At 35.7% G+C, this 27,419-nt stretch overlaps 1 protein-coding gene across 2 annotated transcripts in view; it reads right to left on the bottom strand.

The window, feature by feature from the left end:
- The window catches only part of LOC149531840 (glycosylinositol phosphorylceramide mannosyl transferase 1-like), a 93,867-nt gene extending 66,689 nt beyond the window's left edge, over positions 1-27,178 (bottom strand). Inside the window, exons 1-2 of one of the 2 annotated variants that reach the window (XM_089810009.1) lie at positions 26,682-27,178; positions 21,829-22,225 (exon numbers count right to left, since the gene is read on the bottom strand). In XM_089810009.1, the coding sequence (XP_089666135.1) occupies positions 21,829-22,225; positions 26,682-26,926 (642 nt within the window). In that variant the 5' untranslated portion in view covers positions 26,927-27,178. The remainder of the gene's footprint in view (positions 1-21,828; positions 22,226-26,681) is intronic. The other variant, XM_089810010.1, reaches the window with a different exon arrangement.
- Positions 27,179-27,419: the final 241 nt, after the last annotated feature.

The raw sequence follows: 27,419 nt of genomic DNA, 5'->3' as shown, positions 1-27,419 counted from the left end.
AGATTATTTAGTTCCTTTTCCGCCCTTTAATTTGAATATGAGGGTATTCTTGGCATTTAAAGATGAGGCACCATCTTTCCCTGTAATTTCCAATTGTGGTTTCCTACCAGGAGGACCAAAACTTCCACAATCCAGGCCCATCTTAGGATTTACTCTTTTAAGGCCTTTACTTTTCAACCATTTGTTAGTGTTTACTAGGATAGATTGAAACCTATCCATGATAGATGTACCTTCCTTTTGTTGCCATTGAATAGGGAAAGGGCTTCTTATCAAAACTAGCTTGATGGAATTCTGGATCAAGGATGTGGCCATCATCTTCAACTTGAAAATCTGAAGGGATTTCCAACATATTAAGATCGATTATTTGTTGCAAGGTTAACCTACAATAATCCATCTTCATAATGTCAAGTTCTATTCTCATGTCAATCCAAATATCTTCAATGCGATGAACATGAGTGCAAGCCCTTTTTATCTAAGAGTTCATCTCTTGATAATCAAAACCAAATCTAGTTTTGAACCTCTTCAATGTAATCAATTGCAACTCTACTTCATATTTTTCGCTTTAGGCACAAAAACAATTGAATAATTGCCAATAGATAAAGGCCTAGCTGAGGTAATGCCAAATCTAGGCCTATGTGAAGTATGTTGATCACTCTGCACGTCCATGAATTGTCTTGCTAACTCCATTAGAATGATTCGATCTGTAGCATACCTAGGTAAGGTATATGGTTCTCCCTTCAAATATCCAACTCTCAAGTATGTAAAAGTGGGACATTGAAGAAAAATGCAGCCGTACTGGTTTACCTTTTCCCATGCTGCATCAAATACTCTTTTGATAGACAACTGTTTGTCGAACAAACACTTGTAATGTCCAAAGAAGGCATCTTGGACTCTTCTGTAATGGAATTTACTATTAGCCAAAGTGATTTGGTCATAGTATTCCCAAACCGGTACTTGAAGATGATCACCTTTGGTAGAAAGACCCGAAAAAATCCCATGGCAGCAGCAATGTAAACTAGATACGAATTCATGTAAAAAAGTACTGATGTTCCTACATTGCATATCTGCTGACAGAGTGCAATACTGATAAGCTCCCCAAAAGATGTGTTCTTTGTTCTCTATAATTTGAAACATAAATTTGTACATCGATGGCTCAAAATCGGAAGAATCCTTAAGACCACAGATCCTGCTAAGAAGGATGATGAGATCCTTGTATTCTTGTTTAACATTTGACTGATGAAGAGTCTTTGGCCACCTGGAAAAATTGTTTCTTTTGTTGTCTAACCAGTAAAGGTTGACATACTTTTGATAATTATTTTTTTGCTCATTCCAACAAGCCAATGACGATTCTTTGGTCAAATCAGCACATTCTAATTTATGAGGAACTTTGAAGATTTGTTCAATAACTTCAGGATCAAAGCTAATGATAACCTTTCTGTCAACGTCTTTGATATTTCTTGTCTTAAAAGTGAACTGCCAAGCACGTCCATAAACAAAATTAGGTTTTATAGCTGCCATGGGATGTTGTTTCTTTTAATACGTTTCATTTCATGAGTAAATGGAGCTTCAATCCTTTGTAGAAAATCAGCCACATCTACATAACCAATCTTGGTGTCTAGCACGTTATCCAAAACAGATGTGACTGAAGAAGGAACTGCATGAGTCAATTCTTTATCATAGTAATATTTCATCTTGCCCTTGGATTTGAATGGCGAGGACATATCTTGTACTTGTGCTGCAACACAAAAATCTCAAAACATAAATACATCATCAGAAGGAATCTCCATGCAAGTGAACTCTGGAGCGACAGTGAAGATTTGAAAAAGGAGTGACTTTCAAAGAGAAGGCATATGCATATGCAATGGAATGGAAAGTGAAATGAAATGAACAGAAAGTGGAATGAAATGATATGAAAGTGCGATAATGGAAAACGGAATGGAATGGAAATGTGCGAAGATGAAAAGCATGGGAATGCATGCAAAATGAAAGTTGCTGATTTCAAAAGTGACCTAATGTTTTCAAAGCTTTATTGTATGAAACATGCATATACGTAAATGCAATATGTAACAGAAAGTGGAAGGTGAAATGAGATGCAAGTGCGAATGAAAGGTACACTTTACGTGTATATGCGGATGAAGGATAGCATGTAAAGCATGTAATGAGGTGGAAACATGTACTTATTCATGTAAGTGCAAATGCATATGAGAAGATGGAAATGAAAAATGGAGGTAAGATAATGAGTTATATAGTCACTTTTGGAGTAAAGAAGTCAAAGTATCCGGAAAGCGAAAATGACATCTTTTCGTCTTTTCAAAATATGACTTTTGATCAAAATCGGACCTTTTGGATGCAATTACATGTAAGACATTTCGTGTAATCGTGTCGTGCGAATGGAAGCGAAAGGTGAGATGGATGAAAATGGAAACGGAAAATGGGATTACATTCATGTGTGGATGGCGAATGAGATGAAAAACATGTAATTACATTTGTCGAATGAGATGTGAGATGGAATGACATGAAAATGGAAAGTGAAAGATGATAATGTTTTCGCATGTAATGAAGGAAAAACAAGTTTTTTGCAAAACATTTGCAACTTCTCCAAATGGAGAAAAACTGACAAACAACCACACAAAACCAAAACAAAAGAAAAAACGTACCTTTGAAAACAACTCAAAACATGCCAAGATGCAATGCACTCCAAAGTTTAAATTCAAATTTGGGACTTGGGGAAGACCCAAAAACATCAAAATGAAAGAAAACTTCATATTTAAAGGAAAAAAAAAAAGAAAACTTCATATTTAAAAGAAAAATGCACATTCTAAGGCAAGGATTTTTACAAATGACAACCATTCAACGATTTCATGCATAAAATCAGCAAAGATGAGCATGAATTAAAATGCAAGAAGGAAGAAGTCCACTTACATGAAGAATAAGTCTCAAAATTGAAGGAAAAAGATGTTCTTTGTTTGAAATCTTCATCAAAAATGGTGAGAACTTTTCCAATCTTGTAAATTCGAATGATGAAGGGCAGAAAACAAGGAGATTAATTTGCAAGATGCCAAAACGTGCCCTAAATCCTCTCCCTTTTCCAACGTTTTGAAAATTTCAAGCTCTTGAGACTTTTTTGCAAAAACGTGTTTCTTCAAGATTTCCAAGCAAATCGATTTGGTGTTTAAACACCAAAATAATGATCACAATGCAATGTAATCAGCTAATAAGGCAAAAATGACTTGATTCCAAACAAAAACATTTTCAAAATTTGAAGATTTATGGAGTTTTTTGCAAAAACGTGCCCTAACTTGGGAGATTTAAAAACGTTTTTTTGGCTCATTAAACTGATTTTTAATGGAGGCAAAACGATCACCAACCCAAAACGCCTTGAATGCAAAAGATTTCATTCAAATACATGGAGAAAATCTTGAGTTATGGCTAAAATCGGATTCTTTGGGAGCAAGAACACATTTTCTTCTCAAAATAGGACATTTTCATGACCATTGCATATTTTAAAACATGTATGCTTGTAAAATCGGACCTTTTGGAGTCTACTGCATGTTTTAAAATGTCTTTATGCATAATCTCACTTTTTGAAGTGCATTGCATATTTTAAAATGTGTTGATCGGCAAAATCGGACCTTTTGGGGTCACTTACATGTTTTAAAACATGTCTCACCTTTTTGATGCATAAGCACAAAAACTCTACTTTTCGTGCCATTGCATTAAAAAGGTCCACTTTCACAAGCTTTTGATGTAATGGCATGAAAAGTATCCTCAAAGTGAGTTTTTATATGCAATAACATGAAGAGTTTTTACTTTTCATAGTTTTTTACATGCATTTGCACATAAAAAGTCCACTTTGAGGCCTTTAAGTCATGTATTTCACTTAAATTTAATAAAATGTCATCAATATGGGTCAAAAATAACATTTATGCATCATATTATCCAATATAATACATAAACATTATGTTAAAGTGACATTTAGATAAGGATTTGATTTTAAAATCAAAAATTTAAAATGTAACTATATAGTTCTATAGTTACTTTAAGTGAAAAATTAAAAAGTAACTCAACTTAAAATTATAACATAAAGTGCACTATATTCACTTTAAGTTATAAATTTAAAATAAAAGTAACTTCAAAACATAACAAAAAGTGAGTAAAATGTTATATTTTTGAAAAAGTGAATGTCAAAATAAAAATATAACATCATTTTTTTTTATTCGTGCTATTGCACCTAAAATGTCCACTTTTGAGACACTAAAATGACCATATCTCTTGACTAACAACTCCGATTGACCTCTAGGTTAGACCGAATCAAAAGGAAAAACGAAAGGCATGACATGAGCAAATCCAAAGGACTAAAAACAAGCAGAAGAAAACTCAAAAGGAAAGAACGGACTATGAAGGCTTCAAAAATCAAGCAAAGGCTCGACAGAAAACAAAACGAAAACGACTTGACGAAGGCCTTCAGTAAAACAATTTGATATTTGAATTGAAAAGAATTAATTGATCAACACTAAGCAATTGAATATCAAATTCAAACTTTAAAAAAATCCGAAACTAGCTTAAAAAAGTTTCGCATTGTTACCTACATTTTGTGATGACAAAATGCAAAACAACATGCTGCACCATCTAGAATCTTCAGAGAAAGCAAAAGACCCAAAAGATTTTCTAGTTATGCAGCAAACATGAGTGATTTATCTAAATCAGAACCAACCAATGTTTCAGATGCTATGAAACATACAGCTTAGAAGGATGCCATGACAGAAGAATACCAATCCATTGTTAAGAATGATGTTTGGGAAATTGTTCCAAGGCCTGAAGGAAAATTTGTTGTTTCTTCTAAGTTGATATTTAAAATCAGGCATGCTGCTGAAGCTAGCATTGAAAAATATAAAGCCAGATTCGTAGCCAAAGGATTCTCTCAGAAGGAGGGAATTGATTATGAAGAAACCTTTTCTCCAATTGTCGGATACCTCTGTAAGAGCAGTCCTAGCTATTGCAGCATTGAAGGGATGGAAAGTACATCGAATGGATGGGAAAACAACATTTCTGAATGGAAAGATTACAGAAGAGGTATATTGGGAACAACCTGAAGGATTTGAAACTCATAATCATGAAATCTTTGTTTGCAGACTCAAGAAGCTCTCTATGGGCTTAAACAAGCTCCCAAGGCTTGGTATGAAAGAATTGATACATATCTCACCAGTTTAGGATTCTCTAAGAATGAAACTGATCCAAATCTCTATTATGAAAGGAATAAAGATGATATGATTATTTTGATACTATATGTTGATGATTTACTAATAATAGGTGATGATGTTCTTATAGATCAATGCAAGAAAGATCTAATCAAAGAATTTGATAGGACTCCTTCATTACTTCTTAGGACTGGAAATGTAGCATAACTCTAATAGCATCATACTTAATCAAGGAAAGTATATTGTTGTGATGTTCTCACACCATTGCCCCAAAATTTTGGGGACCCCCCTTTTTTAATCGCCTTGGCAAATTTTTGGATTGTCCAACAATTTTAATTTTCTGAGAATTTTGAGTCTTAGACACCTTCAAGCCAGATGGGGAGAGAGCTAGATTTATTTTCAACCGCTTTCAGCTTGATTTTCCAGAGCAACCAATTTCATCCTTAGGCCAGACAAAATTTCAAGAGGCAATGCTCAGCAGGATAAAATTGTAAACTTGTACTTAATTGATTTCTTTTGAAAATCTTGTTATAATTGTGTGAACTTAGAAAATTTTCAAAAAAAAAAAAGAAATTTAGTTAGATTTGAGTTTTGGAAAATCTTAAATTTTTCTTTGGCGAAAAAATTAATTTTGTGGAGATGAAGTCAAATTGCAAAATTGGTTTTAGACTCTAGAAATGATTTTATTTTTGTCAAAATAAAATTAAATGGTATAGCAAAATCGATTTGGATAACAATTGCAAAAATTGACTTTAATGGATTAAAATTGCCTTGAAAAAAATTTTAAGCCTTTAATGAAATTGGTAATTTAATATTGAAAAATGGCTTTTGGTTAGCCAAAATCCAGTTTTAATGACATATTAATTACTAAATCCTCATTAAATGAGAATATTTAACACCTCCAAGGCATTATTTAATTTCTTTTTGCAATTTGGAACTAATTGACAATTTAAAAAAGCAATTTTCATTTTGGCAAAGTTAATTCCGTGCTTAACATTTAATTGGGGGTTGTATCTTGTGCACTAATTAATTTATTTTTGCTCCCAGGGTCCCAATCGGCCAGCTTGGGAGGATGAACAAATTGGGTATAAGAGGAAACTTTTTCCTCTCATTTCCTCACTTCTCACTCTTCCTCCTCAAGGTGTTGGCAATTTTAGCAAAGGCAGTCCTCTCTTCTTTTTGGGCGAATTCTACCTTGGAGCAGCTCTTCTCCTCCTTTGGCGATTTCTCTTGGGGGGCAGATTTTTTGCATTTTTGGGCAATTTTGCTTGCAATTAAGCATTTTCAGTCCTTGGCAATTTTTCATGGAGGCAGATTTTTGCATTATTTGGTGATTTTTCTCCTTCTATTAGGGCTGCGATGTATGCCCTAGATGACTTTGGAGGGCAAATTGGAGACTTCCCATGCTTTGGCAAATTGATTTGAAGGCAGAACTTTCCACTCTTGGCATTTTTTGAGGGCAGACCTGAGTTTTGTGCCATAGGCAATCTATGATGGAGGTCTGATTTTCTCCATTTGGGGACTGTATTTTTCACATCAGACTTAGGGGATTTTATTTGGGAGGAGATACATGAGTAAAGTCTATTTTTTAGGCTAAAGGTGGACAATTCCAAAGAAGTAAAATTCTGATTTTGCAAGAGGGTTTGAAATTCTCAAGGTCTGATCCTAAATTCCAAAAGAGTCAAGATCCGGCTATTGGTAGAGGTGACTTTTAATCATTTAGAGTTGAAAGTGGTCCTTAAGCTGACTTCCTTCTTTCGTTCTAGTCTAAGGATTGCCTCCCTTGGTTCTGCTAGTGTAATTGTCCGCCACTTTCCATCCCATGATAGGGTGATGAGATGGAAGATGTTAGTACAAGCAAGAATCCTAAGGGGACAAACACTAAGAAAAACAAAGAGGATATGATGCCCAAAACACCTTTCTTCTCGAAAATGAAGCGAATAACTGACACCAATATCGGTACAGTAGACATAATACGGGTAAAGGACAAACTAAAGGAAGGACAATCCCCCTTGGCAAAAAAGATATATAGAAGCGGTATTGTACATGCAGCAGCTTTCCCTCCTACATTGCCTTGTTAGGAATTGGTTTTGGAATGCACGTCCAGGTTTGATCTAACCAGTAGATCCATCATTTTTGATGAAGGGAAGAGAGTGTTGGCCACTATTGGCGGACAAGCAATTGAAGAAGCATTTAACATTCCCCAATACAAGAGCATGATAGTAGTGATGATGGATCAAGTAGCTAAATCATTTCAAGATAACCACGAGGCCTATTTCAGACATCTAAAGCAGAATTGGCTACACGTGGGAAAGAAGGAAGTTAACAGATCATCGAGGCTTACAATGGCGGACTTCAAATCAGAATACGGAGATCTCATTGTTCTTCTTAGCCGAATCATGGGCCTAGCTCAATGCAATTTGAAAACTGGATGTATTTTTTCATTGATGAAATTGAAAAGGGAAAAAGAAGATTTGATTGGGCTAGGATCATAAGTGAGAACCTAGAATTGCAACTCAAAACCGTCCAAAACCAAAAGCAATTCTACATGGAATCTTATATGTTTACCTAATTGCTAGATTGTACAAGAGTCTGGGATTTAAGGCTTTAGGAGAAGTTGGCAAGGGGTCGGGGCAATATTTGGTACATGAATGCTATCCACAGCTCCATTTGCACAACAATAAGGATTACAAGATATTCTATGACGCCTTTGCCATGAAGACGGTAAGGGTACTACAAGGGACACCTGCTAAGAGACTTTCATCAGAAGTAGAGGCAAAGATAAAGAAGTTTGGAAGTTGGTTCATCCAATTTCCGCAATTCACCTACATTAGAGTAGCAAGGAGTACAGTTTGTCCCAAGAGGCTTCCAAGATACCCACCCGACAAGGTAGTTTTGATGGAATTGGCTAGGCAACTTGAGCACTATGATAGAATAATGAGAAATAAAGGTAAAACAGGCATTACCTTCTCACTCGCAATTGGCAATGATAGTTGCCCCAATCGGGCCACCTTTACAGCTGTAGAGAAGTAATTGGAATGGTATCCTCTAGGATGGTACAGAGCAAGGCAAGAGTTTGATCCTAATGGTCTTATCAAGGTATCTCATGGAAATGAATTTAAGCATGTTCCACTATATAGGACTTTTGGGCCAACGCCAAAGATGACTTTCAAGTGAGAAAGCTAGCTTTCTCAAGATTGTCGGTCAACATGATGAGAGATATCAAATGGAGAGGCCTTGATATTCCCGATCAACTAGAAGATGATGGAAATGTGCTGAGAGAAGATTATGATATAGTAGAAGGAATAGAATTGAATCCATTTGATTGGGATGATCATCAAGATCCTTCCTTGGAGGCAATCACCAGGACATTTGATTTGCATACCGAGTCGTGGTATATAATGAAAGATTAAGGAGGCTACAAAGACAAAGGGTACCCCTTATGAGATGATGAAGCCAAAAGAGGGGCAAACAGAATTAGTCGAATAGAGGAATGAAATAGCCGGCAACAAGAAACAGTTAACAGCAAGAAGAGAGCTTTGGAGGTTGAGAAAAGAAAAGAATATCTGAAACCTCCAGCCAAGAGACAGCATGCAGCACCGTCAAGAGAAAGCATAGTTGAGGCTAGAAGCCAAGAGGTCAATTCAAGCGATAAAGGGACCGCAGTGGAAGTAAGCTCTGATTCATAATCAAGTGGTTATAGTGAGAGCACCGAGTATTCCCCTCTCTCAGAAAACCAACAAGGAGATGATATGGCAGTAACTAGTGGAGAAGAAGATGAGCCAATCGACATTGAGGCAATAAGTGAGGCACTCAAGGCCGTTGGTGATGCTTTGTTAGTTGAACCAAATCCAGATTTGGGGAGATGCACCGCACCACTATGGTTAAGGCAAATGCTCATGCCACGAGGCAAGGTGGTAACTGCACAAATAGTGGAAGACATTCGAGGATTAATAGAAAAGGGTAATAGCGAGAATCAGAAACAAATGGAAAAGACGGTGGCAAAGGTAATCAGGAGCGACAATGATGGTCACCGAAAGGTTCAGATTGCTATACCAACAGTCAATAAGGTAGTGGATGAGATTGCGGCCCAGGAATATCAGATAGTGGAACAAAACTTGGGAAGAAACACGGATGATATGGAATGTGAAGAGATTCAGGAGGGTATAGCTTCAATCAGGGAAAGGTTGAGGAAGGCAAATGAAAGGATCGAAAAGTTGGACATCGAAAACAAATACTGGAGAGATTGCCAGCCCATCCAACAGTTGCACCAGGCAGCCCTTCCTCAAGATAGCTGGAGCAACCTCGAAGAGACATCAGCTCAGCTACATGAAGTTAGGGATTGGATCCATGATACAATCCAAGATGGGCGAAATTTCTTGCCTTCCTTCATCTCGACATTTCGGTCATTGTGATGTGAATATCAGGATTTAACTGTGTGATTTTTGAGTCAAACTCGATGACCCATGTTTCATGAGTAGTGATTCAACATGAATCCATCTCTCATGAGAATGAATGGAACACTTAGCACTCATTGGATCTAGGTGATGCTCACAGGGGTGAAGCACCGGGACTTCCCGGGAAGTCCTGGTGCTTCACCCCTGTGAGCATCACCTAGATCCAATGAGTGCTAAGTGTTCCATTCATTCTCATGAGAGATGGATTCATGTTGAATCACTACTCATGAAACATGGGTCATCGAGTTTGACTCAAAAATCACACAGTTAAATCCTGATATTCACATCACAATTTGACTAGCTGTGGAAATCATCTCCTACTTATCAATTTCGGTCATTACTGACTATTAAAGACAAGTTCAGATTATTTGAAGAAGAGTGGAAAGATTTCCTTCCCATCAAAGATTTAACTATTCCCAGGCTACAGGCATTCATTGGGCTATCGGAGGCATATTTGTAGAGGGCCAGGTTGGTTAATGAGAGAGGATTGGGTACGGTCGAATCTTGGTTTGTCGCCTTGACTACTAGATTGAGAATACTCGAAGAGATACGGGAAGCAGTTGCACAGAACAACCCAGGCGTCAACACTTCCATATCAACCATGATGAACGACATTGGGATGGCACTTGATTTTGAAGACATCAGAGAAGAGGATATCAATGAGACAAGACTTGGATCGATATTGGATGAGCTAGGAAAGGTTGCTATCAAAAAGAAACATTTGAACACCCTTTCCTCCCTAAATGCTTTTATTGGATTCGCAAAGGAGTATGAGAAAGATCATGAGAAGACACTACAGGCAGCAAACAGCGTGATGAAATCGGTGGAGCTCAAGATAAAGCACACACCTTGTCCTCCTATAGAGGAAGTCAACGAAAGGCTAGCTAGGTTCATTGCCTTAGCTAAAAGAATGAAAGAAAAGGGAGAAGTTATATTAAAAGATCATTTAATGTAAGCGCAAGAGGCAATTTCTCTCTCTTCTAGAATAGGACAAGTGTCTATTTCTGATTGGCTGCCATTTTGGTGCCTTCTCATTGGTTGCCACTTTTACACTTTTTTCATTGGTCCATTGACGAGGTGGCGTCTTCTCATTGGCCGATGGGGTGGCAACCCTAATTAGGGTTTCTAGGATTCAATCTAGATCGTCAGTTTTGCCTTTGATCTCTACCGTCGGTTGTAATTTTGGCATCTATAAAAGGCCATTTGCTCTCATTTGTAAGGGTCAGAGAAAATTGTTGCATAAGATAATACCAAAATTCGCTATTTCTTTCTCATTGTTGTGACTTGCATGGTGATTAAGGGCCTTTGGTATTATTGCATGATTTCTACTTCCAAAAGCTAGAGTAGATTTCTTTTCAAGTTGTCGAAGAAAATTTCATTTCAAGTTGCTAAGTAAGAGTAAAGTAGATGGATAGTTGTATGGTAGCAGATGTTTGATAGGGATCAATACTAGACCACTAGCATCCTAGCAGCTTGTTGGGAAGCCTCGTGTGGCAAACTAGTTTACTTTTCCTTCGAATCATTGCACTTGTGGAAGTGAGGCCACTGGTTAACTTTCATTAGGTTCGATCCCAGTCCATTTGCTAGTCTTCCATCCATAGGAGTAGGAGTAGGATAGCAAGTAATTTAGGACTTAGAATTTAAGAGAAGAGAGTTACAAAAACACCAGCCGTAAGAACCATTCGCCCTCCACCACCATCACTTTCCCATCAACGCCATCTAGCATTCACACCGAACCACAACCTCCATCATCCCACTAAAGTCCAAGTCATCCTCAACAATTTGCGTAAGGCCGCCTACGTGATTACCAGCGAATCACATTGATAAAACTAAGTGAATATCCACAAGTGTAAGGAACATTGGAGTTATCCTCATATCCATGAGCAATAACTTTTCAAAAGAGGAATTGTATGTTTGATACTCCGTATCGGATATCCAATTACTAATATGTTATGTAAGTGATACAAAACTCGCATCAACATATACCTTAGACATCTTGAAGAGATTTGGAATGTGGAACTACAAACCTATGTCTTCTCCAATGGAGACTAATCTACACAAACTTAAGGAAGTAGCAACAGAATCACCTTCCATAGATTCTACTCTTTACAAATAGATAATTGAGTCTCTGATGTACCTGATATATGCTATGTTGTTAATGCCTTAAGTCAATTTATTTGTGAGCCAAGGAGATTCACCTAGTTGCAGTCAAACACATTATGAGATACTTACAAAGCACTCTTAACCTTGGGCTCAAGTATGAGAAAGTTGATTTGGACTTACATGGGTTCACAAACTCAGATTGGGCTGGAAGTGTTACTGATAGGAAAAGCACTGCTGGATGTAGTTTCAATTTAGGCTCACTGATGATATCATGGATATGCAGAAAGCAAGCATCAATAGCACAGAGTTCCACATAAGCTGAATATATTGCAGCAGCAATGGCCTCTCGGGAAGCAGTTTGGCTTAGAAAGTTACTTGTGGGATTATTTGGTCAACCCATGAATCCCACTATTATTTCTTGTGATAATCAGAGTTGCATCAAGCTTTCTATGAATCCAATTTTCCATGACAGGTCCAAACATATTGAAATTCCTTACCATTATGTAAGAGATATGGTAGATAGGAAAATTGTCAAATTAGAATACATTTGCACTATAGATCAGACAGCAAATATTCTTACCAAACCTCTCTCTCGAGTGAAGATAGATCACTTCAAGAAAAGACTTGGTATGGTTGAAATATAATACATTTGTATTCTTTAATTATTAATAAAATTATTGTGTTAAAATTATTATTGTCAGGCTATTGACTATTATGGACTTCACCATTTGTATTCATTATCTAAGAGGTGACGAGCTCTGAGATAATGAACACTTGTATAAAAGACATTATATGAGATGACGATCTCTAAGATAATACACTAAACAGTACAGAACTACTCTCAGATTTGGATGAGTTCAAGATCACATTGTGATGTAAACATTTCTATGCCTATGAGTCATAGCTTGGATAAAGAAAGAATTTAATCATTCTCCAGATTTTATCCTATATACTAGTAGATCTTAACTCGGGATCATATTGTGATATAGGCCTGCCAGTACCTATGAGTCAAAACTTGGATAAAGGAAAAATTTAATCATTCTCCGGATTTTATCCTATATACTAGTAGATCTTAACTCGGGATCATATTGTGATATAGGCCTGCCAGTACCTATGAGTCACCACTTGGATAAAGGAAGAATTTAATAACTCTCCGGATTTATCCTGTATATTGCATACCATGCAACACTGTTATCACAGGTATAAGTGATAAGTCATATCACAGGTATAGTAATATGGCATAGTATCATGTGTTCAATAATACCACAAGCTTAGAAGATTCAGATAGATTTAGAGTATCAATCTATGCTTATTCATCTTAATTGATGGTGCTAGATATGTTACCTCTCAATATGATTATCAAGTTAAGAGGGAGTGTTAATTCTATATAACTCTGATATCATATTGTTTTGAACTACAGATCATACAGTTCTAGTAAAGCATGAATATCCTTAGATAGGATTGACCTCTTAAATAACCTTATATGTTTAACCAAATCAGTGACTTCTTTGGGAGCATTTAAAATGTTCTAATTGCATAAGTTATTGTTAGTATACTTGCTAACTAATTGTAATCCTGGAAAGCGCCGATCTTGGCAATATATTTAGTAATTTATATAGAGGGCTAACCTAGAAAGAGTCATGTCCTTTCTAAGGACATGCCTCTTGGGTGCCATATAAGTAAGGGGTAAGAATGTGGATAAAGGATGCACAAATTACAACAAGTCTTCTCCTTTAGCATTTACTGCCTCCTACAATTTATAGCAGAAATAAATATTTATCAGAACTATACATCATAACCAGAATACTAAACATAAGATCTGGTATATTTAAAGACCATCTTCAGCAAGTCTAAAGGCACTATATCAGTAGTGGAAATTCAGAATTTGCAGAAACTTTACACCAGTAACTCTGCATTTATTTTTCTTCCCATGCAACAACTGAGGAAATGTTAACACAGCAGCTACCATCTATTTGATCACAACAAGGCCTTAATCACAGGAAATAGCTTCAGCAAAATGTTTGCAATATTTATGTCGACGTCAATAAAGGTGGCCAAGGCACACACCAGCTCCTCCCACACCACTTGAATAAAGTCTTAAATAGTCCAAGCGTCTATTTCTGCTATATTTAGCATGGAATGTTGCTCAATGGCTTGAATGAGGACCAAGGTGCAACCACATATATACATTAAATTTCTTTCAAGACAGATCAACCTCCAACATAAAAGAAGGTCAGCCTTTTATTGGTTCACCTCCATAACAGGCTGGTCCTCTTTGATTTTTAGCAATTATCATTCTCTGAGACCAACCAAGACAATGAAAATCATAAAACCTTGTTCCAATTTGATTGACAAAAAGAAAGAAGTCCAAGAAATGGTCTTCAAAAGGAAAGCCAAGTATAGGTGCATCATACTTTATTTCATGCTTAAAGTAAGTTCCAGATTGATTGGTCTCTTGAACATGATAAAATCAAAGATGCAGAGTGTCTTTACTTCAGATGGTAAACAATTATCTGGCCCCTTCATCTGATGAAACATAACTTAGAAACTTGTTGAAAATTTTCATATTAAATTGCGGATAGGTAAAACCATAAAAGTATAAATCATATTATCCCCTTTATATCAATTTCAAAGAGACTTGGAAGTCACAGTCTACTGTCTAAGTGACAAAAAACTGGGCCTCAATGAGTTGAAAGTTGAAACCTCATTAAATCTTCTGTGGTTAATTGAATTTAAACCTTAAAATTGATAACATAAACTTTACATAAACATAAATGATAGAAGATTTGGCTAAGATATAGAAACCTAAACAATTAGCCCATTTTGCAGGTCATAACAGAATGTATGGTGTTAGAAATCAATCATAATACTATAACATCACAATCTGAATGTATAGTGCTAGAAATGAATCATATTGCTGTAACATCACAATCTGACATAAATGTTGTTCAATAACATCAATTGAGCATAGATATCATGAGCAACAAGATGTTGGAAAAAGGATCCATGTCAATGGATTGTAAAGCAAAACATTCATGTTGATTCTGGATCTTACATGAAGCAGATCTTTGCAGATGATAAGACATCAATCATAGAGGTGTAATGATGTCATAATTTGCAACCTTAAATGTTTTTCAATTTGACACAAAATGTGTGAGTAATATGCCACTGAATAAAGTATTTTTGGTAAATGAGTCGCACAATGGAACATCCATGTCAATTTTGGATCATGAATGTATCAGATCAATTCAGATGTTACATCAGCTTCAGTACTTTCAGCAGGTCGGTTTGTTCATTGATATGAAGCTAATGATTCTAAGAGTAATGAATGAGATCAAAGAGACCCTATATTGCCTATAGGAACATTTTGTATTCCAATTAGTAAATAGTACATCACGATCTTCCATAATTCTCCTCACCATTAGCTATTGGAAGCATTGATCTGATATGGAAGAAGTCCAAACTTCTACTTGATTGCTGATAAGCTTGACATATTCTGGAAGAAATCAACTACATATGCACTTCCAAGAGATATACTCTTTATGGTTCTGAGTCATTCATAACTGTTAGTACTAGCTGCAAAGCTTTATCTCAACCTTATCCTAGACCAACTTATCTAATGCTAAAAGGTTTATCCAACCCCAAGAACTGCTAGCAGATTTATATGAAGTTGAGCGCTGAGGCCATACTATCTGAAGAAAGCAGGAAAAGTAAGTTTTATTACAATTAACTATCCCTTCTTACACAGAAGAGTAGCATAAACAAAAAAGTGATGCATCTTCAATATGACAATCAGCAAAATATTTCAATTTCCTTTCTATGAACCAAAGTACCCACAATTGTTGATTACTAAAAGGTGGAAAACATTAGACATAGCACAACAGGAAAAGGCACTCAAAGATTTGTAGTAAGAGTGGATGCTTTTGCCAGTTGGTAATGCATGGTTCCACAGAGATTTGTTGCAGTTACTCTGATCACATTGACAAGCCTCCGGCCTGTTACATTCTCTTGGCTCGAACCCTCCTGTTACATTCTCTTGGCTTGAACCCTCCTGTTACATTCTCTTGGCTCCAACCCTCCTTGCCCTTCTATTCCATGATTCTGCATCTTGATATTTTATCAATTTAGGGCATGTAAGTTGTTTACTAATTTTCAAAATTATCTTCAGGCTAACTTGATAAGAAACCATCAAATATTCTAATTGTTGGATAATTCTTGTTTCTACCAATCCTTTATTGGGTTCGTTAGGTTTGTTTTAGCCTTAATGGTTTCACTAGAGTGTTTCATCTGTTGCTAAAACCCATGATGCTAGATGGAGTTAATTCAGGCCCAACCAGCTTTTCATTTTGTAGTTCTAATTTAAACTCAGTTGTGCTCATCCTCATTGTAGGTTGGTTACTCCAATCTTATATTCTTCTTTAGCTATCCATTTTTTGTTCTGAACTGGTAGTCATGTGGTGTTTCATGAGTGATGTTTAAAGTGGATCTCTTGCTAATCTAACCCTTCTGGATTTTAGGCTTATATTTTTTATGGCTTGTCCTCTGTAATCTAGACTGAACCTTACATGGATTTTTATATTGATTGCCTTTTATAGTCTAAAAGGTAGCTGCATTACAGCCACAAAGTGGAATTTACATAGAGAGGCAACAAGCTTGAAATTTTATGGCCTGTTAGGTAGCCTGATGGAGAGTGCCTGTTACAACTATTATGGAATTTTCTATATTTCTATGTTGGTACATCCTCAACACGTAGAGCAACTGGTTTTCAGCATCCCTCAAAAATTTGCCAGTTGATTGTTCTCTTCAGTTTGTTCTGTTAGCTTTACATACACTGCATTGTTAAAATGGATACAGGTATTTGTCATTTTATAATAGTTATGCAGTCACTTTCCAAGTTTAAAATTGTTGGAGATTGTAGCTGCAATAGAGATTTTTATCTCTGGGCATTAATACCGTTATGGTCACCTTCAGCGGAAAAGGACATTTATGATAAATTGTAATATTAAATATAAAGGCATGTGTCATATAACATGCGTTGAGGCATGAAAATATGAAGAGTTGTATTTGAAAATAATGAGTTATGTTTTGGGAAATTAAAGAGACCTTTGGTTGTAATGTGAAGAGTCTCTTTATGTGTTATATATATCGCATTTAGCAAAAAGCATTGTACACTTGAATTTTATTATCAATAAAAGTGATCTTTTGTTGTGTGGTTGGGATTTTCCCTTCATTTTAGAAGGGTTTTCCCAGGGTAATTTTGTGTCTCTTGTATCTGGTTTGTCTTTTCCTTATTGCTATTTATCTTTATTTTTCTGAGCAAATATATAACATGGTATCAAAGCCAAATTAGATTACAGAATTGAAGGAAATGTTTATGTTAATTCTAGGAGAGTTCCTTCTTTCCTATTATGTTTGTGAAACTCTTTTCTATGCCATATTGGAGATTTTATTATTATGGCAATTGCTGTTGTGTTCATTCTTCCTAGTGGGCATAAAATATATGTTCCTTTCCGTGGTCAATGATGTTCATGGCTGTCACCAGTTAGGATTTTGTGACATCAAAAGGTTTCTTATTGAGATTGTGCAACTTCCTTAATTATGATCAAGTTGTTCTTTCATCACCTGACTTTCTCCTTTCTGCTGAGTTAGTATGTATGGCATTGTGTATGCTTTGCCTTGGTATCGTGATTTTGTCTTAGTGTTTTCGTTTGGCAGTTGCAAGTTTTTTTGCTTCGATTGGTATGGATTGATTTTGTATTGGCTCTCTTCATATGTCCCACAGTGAAAGTCTTATCAATATGAGTTGGGTGCTCTCTTTTGTTCCATTGTGAAGAATCATTTGAATTCATGCTTTTTGATATCGTGTATCAGCAATATTAAGGCTATTCATGTTGTTCGATATGTTCCTGTGATACTTAATTTATTGTCATCTCCTTATTCCCCTTTTTCTTCTTCTTTTAACAGATGTCATGGCAATATGGTTTCTCCATGGTTGAGGTGGCGCATATGTTTGTCTTGCATGTTCTTGTCATCACTAGATGATATTTTAACCACCGACGTTTCATTTAGCTTTTCAGCAATGTCTATTGGTTTTTTCCAAGGTCATCGAGAGATGGGGGGACTTAGAGGTCTCCGGTACTAGTACTAGTACCGGTACAGCAATTTTCCAAAAATAGGAGACTAGGATACTTGGAGACAACAAAGTTTTTTTTAATAGTTTAAGAAGTCTAATACTAAATACAAAATAGTAATTCTGCAAAACTAAATAACAAAAGTAAATAATAATAGTAATGTCACATTAATATAGTCAAATATTTCCAAACTCGCATAATCACATTACTGTATCTCATAGTCATACTTGTTTTCTGAATATTGCATATGATCATCATCATATCAGAGTGATAATCACTAAGATTATCATTATATATTCAAATTTAAAATTTAAAAAAGCACAATTTGATGCTGAATTGCCAATATGCAAACAAAAATGAACAAACTTCGTAAAGTTTACAAAAAGCAGAAATCTATCTAGTACTAGTATGTTGATGGTACTATCATCTACTCCACAAGGGTTCGATCATCGATCTCAACGTCTTCAGCTATCATGCTCTCCAAAAAATCATTTAAATTGCCATTGGTCTTAATTTTTCCATTAAAAAACCCTTAAAATGAGGACTAAAATACATAGAATAATTTAATATTAACTGTTTACATTTTTTTAAAATTTTTTATTAGGAGACTTCAGGGAGACTTCACTTTTTGGATTAGGAGACTAGGAGACTTCAGGAGACTTCGTCATGGAGTCTCCAACCTTTTATGAGGTCTCCAGAGATGCAAAAAGTCTCTGAGACGCGTCTTTTAGGGGGGAGACAGGTCTCCCTGTAACCATGGTTTTTTTTGAGAAGAGACCATTTGTTTCTCATAGAGTGTTTGTGTGTATCAATCTTATAGAAGCTTCCCTTCAGAGTAGAAGGCGCTCAATTTTTATCCTTAAAGAAAGATTTCTTCAGTTGCTCCGTGCAATCTCTAGGAGGAAGGATGATCTGTGTGTGGTCCTACATTGAAGTTGTCGGAAATTTTAATATTGCATCACTCTTTTCCTAATGCCTTCAATATTCTCATCATTTATTCTTTGATGTTTGCGGGAAAGTAAAGCCTTGCCATTGGAAGACTCACTACATGCAGAAATAAACAGTCTTGTCTCTTCCCCTGCATGGTTCTATTTCCTATTGACGCCATGTTGTCTGTTGTTAAACTTTTTCGACGAGCTCTATCCTTGAGTTATCACTTCATCATTTGGAAGAGAGGTGGGCATTGGACATTCTTCTTCCGCATTAAGGGAGTGAATTAGACATATCCTGTGTGGAAACTAGTTGTATCTCCTTGTTGACATTTTCTTATTCTTCCTTGCCAGCGTTGATTCTCAGAGTGCTGAATTCGTATGCATCCCAAGCTAGATAAGCAAGCTCTACCGCTATACCAGTTACATGATGATGGGCCATAATTCATAAATGTGATTGGTAACCATTTTTTTTCTTGTAAGATTATGGTGAGATGGCACCACTTTTATTAAACCTTGGGAACGTGTGAAGACATTGTCGTTTACCTGCATTTATGGTCAATGTCTTGTAACCGAAAAAACATTTGTCGGCCGTAGCAAAGTTTAAAGAATGGATTTGTCAGTTTCAAAAGAAAATAAAATAAAGGACTCGTGAAATATATGCTTCGTTGGGAACAACAAAAATATCTATTGAAGGAGTCGAGGCTTCAAAATCATTGTGCTCGAAAAGTTTATAGATTTTCAATTTTCAAATACAAGCTGGCAGGCTCAACAAGTATTAATCTGCAACTGGGGGTTTCGATTCTCTAAGAAGAGAGAATACAATGGTCTCAACTCGATTCTCGATCATATTGTTGTCAAACTTTGCATATTGTCCATGGTACTAAATCAAAGATACCATGACTTACAGAAAGAATGCAAAACGAGGATGAGACAGGGCATGTTCTTCGTGCCCTTATAATCTAGAGATTTGGGCTAGATAGACTTCATCTTCAAAATCATGAATTCTTGAGATAAAGATAAGTTTTTATATGCCTTGGATAATCTTTTATTTCGTATATTATAGTGCATAATGTGTGTTATTAGTATCTTTTTTGTAATGACCATTGCATCAAGTGTAGATACAAATGACAATCTCTTTTGTATGTATTGAGTATTTTGTAATTATAGTTTAAAGTATGAATCTGTGATTGCCCTTTACATTGATCCCTATATATTTTATGATGAGATTTTTATATTTTTGATTGAAGGATGCAACAAGATAAGGATTACATATTTAGAGTGAGATGTTGAGAGGGCAATCTTGAGCTTCAGAGGGAGGATACAATCAGGATCTTATTGCATTAATCAAAGTAGTCCTTGATTGATCCATATGATAAGTTGATGTTAATTTAATCTCTATTGGTTGTAGGATGTAACAACAATGATCTTTAGAGGGAGATGTTCAACATCAAAGGGAGTTGTTCTTGGTTGAGAGGGAGTCTTTATACTATCCCTACCCTTCTTATACATGGCTCTAATGTTTGTGGTTTTGAGACTATTGTTGGTAAAAGAGTTTCAGCTGTGATTTCCTTTATTGTAGATTTCAAGACTCTTGTTGAAAAAGAGTTTCAGCTGTTATTCAAGTGAAATTGATAATAAATTATAAGGAAAACCTGATAACTCTTTCACTTATGAGAGATTCATAGTGAACATCATGTAGATAGAGTCCATGATGTTATCACATTAAGAGATTTCGTGATGGGAATTGGAAGTTACATTGAGAGAGTCCATGATTGTATCACGTTGAGACAGTCCATGATAAAATGCTGGTTGTGAACCTTACTAACATGTCATGTTGAGAGGTTCCATGACAGCATTGATCATTGAGTGATTCAATGATGAAAGTTGATTGTGATTCTTGCAGTTTTGTCATTATGAGAGATTCCATTATTATTAGTTATAAATAAACATTTTCATCTATCATGTTCAATGATTGCATGATTATGAGTAATTGTTACAGGTCTATCATGTTGAGTGATTCCATGATTATTAATGAGTAATTGTTACAGGTCTATCATGTTGAGAGATTTCATGAAAACAACACAAGTCTATGAAGAAAGTTGGTTGTGTTTCTTGCAGAGTTTTCATGTTGAGTGATTCCATGAATTTTTAGGATCTATGTGATTAGATTTTATCATCTACATTTTGGTTGCAGCCTTTTGTGACTATTCAGCTAAAGATCTCTCTCTCACTAAGAGGGAGCAATGGAGATTGTAGTTGTGATAGAGATCTTTATCTCTAGGCATTAGTATCGTTATGGTCACCTTCAACTGAAAAGGACATTTATGATAAATTGTAATATTAAATATAAAGACGTGTTGAGGCATGGAAATACGAAAAGCTGTATTTGAAAAAAAAGAGTTATGTTTTGGGAAATTGAAGAGACCTTCAGTTGTAATGTGAAGAATCTCTCTATATGTTATGTATATCGCATCTAGCAACAGACATTGTACACTTGAATTTTATTATCAATAAAAGTGATATTTTGTTGTGTGGCTGGTTTTTTCCCTTCATTTTAGAAGGGTTTTCCCAAGGTAATTTTGTACGTCTCTTGTATCCGGTTTGTCTTTTCCTTATTGCTGTTTATCACGATAATAGTTATGTAGTCACCTTCCAAGTCAACTCTATATTTTTGCTTCTATCTAACACTGCACACCTACAATAAAAGAAACTAAATACACAGAGAGAAAATTCAAAAGCAAGTAAAGGAAAAGGCTACAAATCTTTGAGACATCAGAAAAATTGATACGACAGCTGTGAGCAATAAGAAGGCATGTTAAACAAGAGAAGATTACACACATTATTACAAGACTTAATACAGTATTAAATAAATTTCAAAGCCACATTATTAAATCTAATCACAAAGTGAAAATGAAAATCAGCTAAGAGTCAACTGTTTATGCAAGGCAGTGATGTTCTAAAACAGGAATCATCAAAATCTGGAATTGCAATAATGGGAACAAAATACCTTGGCATCAACCCAGTGCATGCGTGGTACAAACCCCACCATACTCTCTGGAGCACTTTGCCACACACTGAATGCAAACTCCAGGGTGGGACATGGAATTATAACATTGTCATCAATAGTAAAAATTGCATCAGTTCTTAAGCCCTCAATTGGTTTGAATCTGTTGTTAAGATTGTCATCATCATTGAGATCAAACGTGAATTTGAGTTTATAACTGCTTGAAGATTTTGAGTAAACAGACTTCCGGAGATCTGACTCAAGAGTTTCTGATGGTAGATCATCCTCACTCCATACAACATGTATAGAATCAATGCTGCTACAAGATGCATAATGGGCCACGGCTTGCTTAAGAAGATAATTTCTCCTCCATGTATTAATCAGCACAGTGTACCGTAGTCTGCAAGGAAATCAAAAATGAAATAAGTTTCCAATAATTGTTCATTAATCAGTAAATGATTTAGTATATAGTCAAAAAACTAATTAAAAGCTGGTCGAAGCCATCACTGGTAAGATGATACTAGTGATGACCTAAAGGTCTCAAAATCAAGAAAGAAACATGAAAAAGCAATACAGTGGACCTCAATATACGACAAAAATGCTAACCTTCCCATTTATAAAAAATGTCTGCAAGTGTTCCCAAAAGCTGAAAAGGCTATCAAGTTAAGGCTTTATACCTGAATGAGCTGATTTTTTCAGGAGGGTTGTTCAAAATTATTTATCACAGTAATTTCCACAGTACTCTCAACATTTGAAATTTTGCTATATTATTAATGGAAAAGGGGATTAAGGTAAGCACCCAAATCATTTTTGCTGAGGATAATGCTTTTAAAATTTGTCCACTTATAATGGTTTTTTTATTTCACATGCCGAGGAGATAGGAGCGGTTGACTTGGCACAAGGCAAGGTGATTAAATTGAACCAAAAAACCCGACGATAATGTATTATACTATTATATCTGTCATGAGAAAAATGAGTTAACTGCATTGATAATAGCAGTACGATCCAAAACAAAACCACAGGCATGCATTTTGGGCATTAAGTTAAATATCGTGACTTGCTCCAATGCATTTCTCAAAGCATTTGTTTTGATAAACACTCTCTATATGACAACACTATCTTATGTCTACAATCATTCCATTATTGGATTATTTCAATGAGCCTTCATGTTCAAAAATAAAAAGAATTCCTTTTTTATAAATTTATTGAACATTGAAACTTAAGGTTGGACAATGGTCTTTTTTTCTTTTTCTCATCTCAGATGCGCAGGAGAAAGATTTGGTGCTAAGGTACAAAATCTTTAGAGTATTGCAGTTGGAGTATTGAGCCAACCATTGAATGCTTCAGGTTTTGAGTGCAATCGGAGTATGTTTGAGCACATACAGTCCGATGCACAATAAATTGTGATCAAGTTTATGTTCATTACACCCTTCAACTTCACCACAGACAAATTTTGGATACTGACTTATTACCCATCAAGCTAGAGGAGGTTGATCCATGCTTAGATTAGATAACTGAAGCTGAGGAACCTATCTTTGAAGATGAGGACCTTGATTGGGTTGACCAGGTGAATAGAAAGGCAAGGGTCATGGCCACTGAAGAGGAGGATGATAGAGCATGAGCACACTCCTTGGACACTGGTGTGAGTGTCACTGAGATACAGACAGATATCACTTGTGCATCATCATCGAGGACCTAACTTAGGCGTCTATGTAGGAAGACTGAGTTTTGCAGGCTGCTCAGAGCCATAGACTTCTAGCTTTTGTTTTAATACCATGAATTTTGTATACAAATGACAATATTTATGTATCTATAATATGTTCTTTCCTTCAACTAAAATTTGTTGTCTCTACTTATGTGATTGATGTATACTTGTGTATGCAACCAAAGTAGCTTCTATTTGATGAGGCTACTGTGTTTTTAAGGTTTATTTATTAAAGGATGCATGAAACAATTCTTCAAATCCTTAAATCTTTGAATTTCTCAGGTTTTACAATTTGTCAAATCTGGTCACCAAGTTCGAGTCCAAGTCAAAATCAAGCTTCAACTTGCCAAGTCTGAGGAAAGTCTGAGTCATGTAACACTGGTCAAATGTACGTAATAAGTTGGTCGCCAAGTGTAACTCCCCCTTACAGCTCTTTATGTGTCATGTAATTATTGTTAGGAACAACATTCATATTTATTTTTATGCAATTATTAAGTGTTTGGCATGTGAATTAATTGCAAGAAATGGAAATGTGCAAAAATGGTATCACATCAGCAATAAAGAGATAGACATAAGAAGTTAACCTGGAGAAAGCTGATATGAAAAACCTCCAAAAGGGTGAAGCATTGCTTCCTCCACTCTGCTATGCTCTTTGAAGCTTACAACTTTCTTGAGACCTTCAAGGACACCTACATCTTAGCACTTGCAAAAGCACCCTCTATAATCTATAGTTGATTGCATGCTTTGTCAAATAACTTAACTCCTTTCTCGATTTTAGCTACATAATCTTCACAATTCAGTTTTAAACATGCTTCTGAAAATGTACATGAATTGCTCTTGCGTACAGTAACTTCACTGAGACATTCAATTGCTCCCTATGAGCTTCATGAGGTCTTTGACAAACTTGCAACATGTGTGAGGCTCAAGCACAAGCCCAAACGTCTCAAATGCAGAGACAAAGTCTCTAAATTGCTTCCTCTTCTCGCACAGTGCAGCAGGATGAAAATGATGGTTGTAACAAAACTGACACGTTACATGAGTCTTAAAATAAAACCACTCATTTCATGTATTATTTTAAACAAAACATCCCCTTTTGCCAACAGCCCCTTTTGCAAAAAAGTTGCTTAACATATTTACAAGTATCACTAATTGCAAACCACCACATTAAACAATTACCACACCACCACTAACAAAAATAAAACTCTCACTTAGCTGTTCCACGATTATTGCACCATACAGAGGCCACAGCATTGTCTATAAAATTGAAATCAACTGTCATTTTTTAAAAGAGCAGAACTTTTCAAGAGAATTACAAATATGTAATAAAGTTTCACTTTACATATCTCCCTTATGCTGCTTTTTGCCTTGAAACAAACTTGCACCTATAAGATCATACTATATACACACTCCCAATAGTCAACTAGCTTACTTTGATGATTTTCTATTAACCAATTACAGCTCACAGTGGCTCCCCATTCCTTCTGCATAATGCTATATATGATATCAAGAACTATGTGCAGGATCATTCAACCACAGATCAGTCTGCTGTATGGACTAGATGACTGCATAGAAGTTCTAAAGAAAATCCAAAGAATTATTGTTTAGCACCTTGGTGCAGAACTGCTTGACGAAGTAAGAAAGTTATCGTCCCTTGAAAGTCCTATTGTGGTGGGAAAATATAACAAGGGTAAAGAAGAATGAACTTCCTGCTAGTGGTGGGAATAGACAATGAAGGAAAAGAAGAAGAATTTTGCTGCTATCTCACTCTCTTGATGCTATATTTATGTGATGTCTTATCAAGCTCTTGAAATTAGCTGTCTTTCCGCAGTGCTTGTATTTGCTCCATAAATGTTTCTTGTGTGTAACTCAGTGTTTCCTCCATTAGGTGTTGGTTCGAGTATCACAAATGCTTGTCCACAAGAACAAGCATGAGATTGATTGATTATTTTAAATGCTTCAAAAACAAATGTACATGTTTCACCAAAGCTCATATCTCTAAGCACGGACTCTTATTTGCCATTAAAACCTTATTTCTCTACCATAAATTGTGCGTACAATTCATTGTGATATTTTATAATTTGTCTTGTTTATTAACCGTAGTATTTAAACTGAACAATACTCTTTGAATTAGCTATCTTTCCACGGTGATTGTATTTGCTCCATACATGTTTCTTGTGTATAACTCAGTGTTTCCTCCACAAGGCATTGGTTCCAGTATCATAAATGCTTGTCCACGAGAACAAGCATGAGATTGATTGATTACTTTAAATGCTTCTAAAACAAATGAACATGTTTCGCCAAAGCTCATATCTCTAAGCGTGGACTCTTATTTGCCATCAAAACCTTATTTCTCTGCCATGAATTATGCATACAATTCATTATGATCTCTATAATTTGTCTGGTTTATTAACTGTAGTATTTAAACTGAACAATACTCTTTGAATTACAACTTCGATGATGCAAATCTTCTGTATTAAAGCGGGACAAATAGAGTCATCAATATAAATGCCCTTCTAAATGATAAAAAGAACAAAAAACATTTATTAACTCGAATCAACCCACAATACAGGACCAATTTTATTTTTGTGATAGAAAACAAAACCCGATCGAATAACTTCAAATTCAGAGGTGAGTTGATTTTTTCCAAATCAGTTGAGGAGACCAGGTATGATGATAAGGCAGAGCACTTTGTTGTAATGTAACTAAGAAACTTTTCATGTGAGATCCTCGTGTACAAAATCTTGTATACCCCAAATTGGTGTCGTAACTAGCGGTGATCTAAAGAGGAAAACCTTTATTTTCCATACACCAGTGAGGGCTGCAAATTAGGAGTTTTATTTCTGGTGTCGCCCTTCAATGACCTGGACTAATCCGTGCCATGCATGCTCACCATGGACAACATGGCTCCCAAGCAGAAAGGTGCTCTATGTCTGATTAATAATGGTTAAACCTCACCTAATAGAAAAAAAAATTGTAAAATTAAATACCCAAATTAAAAATTTATCATGTCAACAGTTCAAATTCCAAAGTAGCGATGCCCAAGTGAATCATAGCCAATAGGACAGTAATAATTAACTATAATTGGAAAAAAGTAAAATCGAAGAATTACAAAAAAACAGGGGAACCAAATTGGGGTAAATAAAACGCATGCCTGGAGTTTAAAGACTTATTATGGAGAGAACGATGATAATGCCATCCCATTAAGGAACCAGTTGGAGAGGCTATGAGAAGAAGAGTGACAACTATACACAGAACCAGCGGGATTTTTAGCTTGAAGAACCCAATATGAGTTAACGCCACCCGAATCCGTTTGATGACGGAATATCTGCTTCCCCCTCTCATCACTCCTTTCTCCCTTGAAGGTGAGTAAACAGTTTCACTGGTATTCAGTCCCATTCTACGTTTAAAATTATCAGTGAACTTAATACCATTTCTCCGCTAATTCCTTACCTTGCCATTAATTTACAGACAACGGATGACACTACTGATAATTTCAGACAGCCAACAGACAAACAAAATAGCCCACTGATTAAATATCCTCTGAATTCCGACACATGAATTGCTGATCTTTGTTGTTTGAGCAATTTGGTCTAGCTTCCAAACCGGCTTCTTTCCTGTATCTTTCTACCTTTGGGTCTTTTCTGGCTTAAAGAATTATTTTCTGTTCTTGTTTCAAAGATGTGGACAGTGCAGACGTTTTTTGTTTTTTTTAATTTTAATATTATAAATATGGAACTTCATATCATAGTGAAACAAATTTCTAAATAAAAATATTTTTGATTTAAAATATTTCTATTTCCTAAGGGTTTATAAAGAAGAGGAGATAAATGTGTATTGACCCTAAAATTGGAATGTGGGAAAGGTAAAGATTATTTTTCAAAGTGTGTCA

This window comes from Cupressus sempervirens, chromosome 11, assembly GCF_028749045.1.
Source record: "Cupressus sempervirens isolate cs-2001-9-10 chromosome 11, ASM2874904v1, whole genome shotgun sequence".
NCBI lineage: Eukaryota > Viridiplantae > Streptophyta > Pinopsida > Cupressales > Cupressaceae > Cupressus > Cupressus sempervirens.
This window is presented reverse-complemented; position numbering and strand designations above follow the sequence as displayed.